The sequence below is a fragment of the Limulus polyphemus genome, unplaced genomic scaffold, assembly GCF_000517525.1.
Source record: "Limulus polyphemus unplaced genomic scaffold, Limulus_polyphemus-2.1.2 Scaffold7064, whole genome shotgun sequence".
Taxonomy (NCBI): Eukaryota; Metazoa; Arthropoda; class Merostomata; order Xiphosura; family Limulidae; genus Limulus; species Limulus polyphemus.
The window spans coordinates 6955-12139 of NW_013672674.1; the positions used below are offsets into that span (position 1 = coordinate 6955).

A 5185-nucleotide genomic window follows, 5' to 3' on the forward strand; every position below is an offset into this window, starting at 1 on the left:
AATTTTGTGACTTCTAATTAGCATAAATACTTTTTCTTTATCTGTTAGCGCTCCAGTAAAACTTTTTGGCGCCATTATTTTCATTTAGTTTAATTAGCCAATGAAATTTCCATCACTTAGATTACTAATATAAGTAATAATGTAAATAGAAAGGCATGAAATTAAAATTGCGAAATAAACTTACAAAATTTATAGTTTAATAAACAAATTATTTTTAAGTCAGAAATATCTAGTATAATTAGCAAATATTGACGAATCATGTTCTAGCCATTCATTTCAGAGACTTTCAGGGACCAAAGACCTTGTATAACAAAAATGGCGTGATGTTAGATTGAAGATGGAGCCTTATATAATACACCTCCGAATTTTCATCGTTGGTGGTATTTTTCTCATAATTTTTTGCTTATATTTTTTACCTGTAATTACCTTAATTTTCATTTGTATTTTTGTTTTGCTTTGGATTATACTTTTGTTTAAAAGATACCAAATAAGAAACAAGCATCGCCGAGCTCAGTTAAGCCTAACGTTAAATAAGAGTCAAAAACGTGACATAAATTCAAAAATCTTAAGTCCATCGTTAAAAGTAAGTTCAGTGGTAACACGGTTCCCAAGTGATTTAAGAGGAGACAACAACTTCACTGAAAATATTTCTAATCATACACAGATTCGCCTATTGGAGCCACGCTTAAGAAATAGAACTAATCATGTTAGTAAAGTTAGTGACAGTAGTACTAGACCTACCTCAGAATTTAACGTTATAGCTCCAGTGAATGTGAATCTTCATCCATATGAGTCTAACCCCACTACTGTTGGAAGTGGTGATTGCATCATTAAATCCAATTTAGCTAGCAGAATTTATAAGAACCCAGTTTGGGCTACCAATACCAAAACTTGTGGAAACCTCTCTCAGTATCATTGTAAACTTAACCAAGAACAGGGACGTAGTTTTGAGGTTTCCGACTTGCCTGTTTATACTAATGTTAAAGATCAGTCATTAAGTCATGCACCTTCACAACTCCCTAAATTGGAACAAAGGGAAGTTATTGATAAGACAAACTTTGACAGTATCAGCTTGCACATGAACTGTACAAAGCCAAGTCCAGAAGATGTAATATCTGTTGTAAACCAGTCTAGTCAAACTGGAGAAAACAGATTAGTTTTTTCAGTAAATCCATTGCAAACGCCAACAGCTTGGTTGAAGCATTATAGCAGAACAACCAATCAACCATCAGGACCTAAGCTTGCACTTTTGGAATCAAAAAGCAAGCAGGTTAAAAGAAAATTGAACAAAACTGTGGATACTTCATTGGATAATGAATCCAAAACACCTAAAACATCATATTGTTTGGAAAGGTAATATTTATTTTCTTCTATAAATAATTATGTATTAGGAATATTGGCACAGTTAAAGATGCCATAAATTATAAGATATTGAAGTATATGTTATAAGTGTTTCATATTTGGAAAGATGAAATACATCTGTCTTCATCAGTAGAAAGTGAAGGAAAGGCAACCTTCTGAAAGACTTGAGTTATCGCATAAGATAATGCCTTGTATGTATTGCACGTTTTTTACATCATGTTTTAAGACTGTGATAAATATTGTAGAATGTTTTACATGTACATTGCTCACCTGTGCTGAAACTTTATCATGTATATAAGTGATAACATCTTTGTAGAAACATTAGAACAGCTTGAATTTACATTAGCCACTCATAACAGGGCTTGACGTTAACGTTTTATCCCACTTGTCCCTTTGAGTAACTGACCATTAAGGTTTCCTTGCCCAAACGCAATAAAAACTGACCAATTAGAATGCATTGAGATATTCTTAGATAGTTGATAACACAAGTCGAAACATTACCAACTTATGGTTGTTCAAATTGGTTAAAAATAATGAAGAATGACTTAAAGAGTTCGTTGAGTGAGATACAAAAAGGATTTAATGTGGTTATCAAAAAGCATACAAATTTGTCAGGTTGGACAAGATAAGACCGAAATAAAGTCACCACTGACTAGCTACAAAAAAATAAACAATAAAACACTTAGTAAAAATATGTGGAATACAATCGCTTAATTAAATTGAGTAATCTAAGCCTAAAATGAGTACAGAAAGCATTTTCTCAGAGTGTTATTGTATCGAATTTGCTTCCTTTCATCACTTAATAATAGATACGTATTTATATCATACGTTATAAAAAAAAAAGTAAAAAAAGGTCGTAAAGGGATTTTCTGTCAATTTCACTGTTTTAACACTTTAATTCTTTCACTGAGCATTTAATTTTTAGGCTGGTTCTCGAAAAGGATCAATTATCCACCAAAAAATATAATCATGGATTTGACCCTTTTTTATTACTTTTGTAACTTCGAAAGACGCTGTTTTTTCTATACCTGACATCAATACTCGTTGAAAACCATGACTGATAGTGAAATTTATTTGATTTAAATACAAAAATAAGATGAAAGTGTTCTTAAATGAATGACATAAATTATAGGCATAACTAAGTCAATAAGAGGTCAAAATCATTACAAAATATAAGGATTTTAATATAGATAACAATATCCAAGATTTAAAGAAAGTGTCTGTATATAGACATTAGATGTGTTCCTGCAAGATTAGCAGTAATATAAGTTCGTATTTTTACATGGTTTATATTTTTATTACTAATCCTTCCTTCACTGTACATTATGGTAATTACATACAAAATGTAAATTGTAAATTACAGGTAATTAAGTTTCTTGAAAAATATGTAATGCTCAAAATACTGTATACAAAAATGTGTTTCATGGCATAGCACACAGATGGCAGCACGCACACTAATATGGTGGTTGTTTTAAGGATGCAGGGATGTTCCTGCATGTCTCAGTAGAAGGAAACCTTTCTTTGGTAGCTGTGGGGTAAATCCGAACAACGCAGCAAAACGGTTCACTTGCATGCCCTGTCGGGCAAGTAAGTATAATTTTTAGGTTGTCAAGCCCTGTATAATATCATGCTTGACAGACAACTAGGGGTCCAGCCCAGATTTTTTAAAGTTTTCATGAATGCTTCTAATCCTGTTGCATCCACCATGACTGAAGGCTTTCTATTCTAAAGGCTGACCATCCTGTCTGAAAAATAAAATTGGCTAATATACAATTGACCACTACCCTACCATTCTTACTGTTAAACACGAAAAAAGATAATGCATCGATTATGTCTGTTTGCTTTATAATTTTGAACACTAAACAGATTCTTTCTGTCCCTTCTTTTCTCATGATGATGTAATGACATAGGTTGTTGATGACATTGTTGTCCATATTTGGGAAGCTATTATAACATAATCCCATCTAACCCTTCCTTTCTCAAGAGAAAACAATTTGAGAGATCTCAACTTTTCCTTGTATGACAACCCTCAATCCCAGGCATCATTCTAGTAACCCTATCCAACAATTCAATATCCTTCCTGAGGTGAGGAGCCCAAGATTGAACACAATACTCCAAATGTGGCCTAACCAGTGACCTGTATAATGAAATTATAACCTCTTTAGACTTGTATTCAATATTTCTGTAGATAGAACCTAAAATAATTTTTGCTGTACCACAAGCAACAGCACACTGCTTGGATGGTTTAAAAAGACTGATCAAACACTACAACGAGATCCCTTTCTTTCATGACACTGTTAAGGCCATTACCATCCAAATTATACTTATAATTCAAATTATGATAACCCACATGCATTTTCTTGTATTTATTATAATTAAAACCCGTTTGCCATTTATTTGCCCAACTCATTAAATGATTTATAAATCAGCAGCATCCTCTTCACAGTAAGACCTTAATATCATCTGCAAATTTAAGTAACTTATTGACCATTCCTTCGTTCATGTCATTAGTGTAAAACAAAAAGAGCAAAGGTCCTAAGACTGAGCCCTTGAGATACTTTTAGTTTTACCATTGGATTTTAGATTATTGGGCTGTTCTTTCATAAAGTTAGTAATGTTTTTTTTAAGTTTTTCAGCTTTTATATATATAAATAGATAGATAACTTGTTTGTTGTATATGCTTTTTTTCCCCTACCTACTCTTTATGTATTTGAAGTTATTTTGAGTTTTGTCTTCTACTTTAGTATAAAATGATTTTTTATTAATGTTATACAAGAGATGATGATGACGAAACAGTTGGACGTGATTTGTGTTTAGGCCATGCAAAAGGTCATATGATGTGGTTTATAACATGTACAAACAACAGAAGTTCGTTTGGTCTTTTAAGGCTGTCCTTTTGCACCCACCCTTGAAAAAAATTAATTGCAACCCACCCTTTATCTTTCAGTGCACCTTTTTAATTTGTTTCATACCTACTTTTGTTTGATATTTTTTCTCATCAAGTATAAATTTATGTAATTTTTATGATTTTGCTCCATTTTTAAAATTTTATTTCTTTATCTATTTTGTTTTATAAAATTCCAACATTATTTCTTTTTCTTCCTTCTTATTAAAATATTTGAAGTGTTATAATAAATCTTTTATTCTATACTAAGAAAAACTGAAATATTAGTACCAGGAATCTTAAAAAAAAATTAATATTTATTAGAACTTTCATAAATCAGACCAGACATACTCTTTATTTTCAAAAGGCTAGGCCTGAACTTTGTCAAAAAACAACTGAGCTTAAAATTTCTAACTCAATAACAAAATCTGCACAACCTTGACATGAGAAGTTATGAAAAAGAGAACCAGAAAGAAAAACAGCCTAACTTCATATATTATTGAAAGATCTATTTAATATTACAACACTTGCTGATGAATCATAACTTATAAACTGTAACTGAGTTTCAAGGAATATTCAATATTCAAGATCTATTTAATATTACAACACTTTGAAGCTTGCTGATGAATCATAACTTATAAACTGTAACTGAGTTTCAAGGAATATTCAAGATCTATTTAATATTACAACACTTTGAAGCTTGCTGATGAATCATAACTTATAAACTGTAACTGAGTTTCAAGGAATATTCAAGATCTATTTAATATTACAACACTTTGAAGCTTGCTGATGAATCATAACTTATAAACTGTAACTGAGTTTCAAGGAATATTCAAGATCTATTTAATATTACAACACTTGCTGATGAATCATAACTTATAAACTGTAACTGAGTTTCAAGGAATATTCAAGATCTATTTAATATTACAACACTTGCTG

At 31.2% G+C, this 5185-nt stretch overlaps 1 protein-coding gene across 1 annotated transcript in view; it reads left to right on the forward strand.

The window, feature by feature from the left end:
- Positions 1-307: 307 nt before the first annotated feature.
- The window catches only part of LOC106474318 (flocculation protein FLO11-like), a 25080-nt gene continuing 20202 nt past the window's right edge, over positions 308-5185 (forward strand). The window contains exon 1 of the mRNA XM_022402631.1: positions 308-1353. Coding sequence (XP_022258339.1) covers positions 338-1353 — 1016 coding nt within the window. The 5' untranslated portion in view covers positions 308-337. The remainder of the gene's footprint in view (positions 1354-5185) is intronic.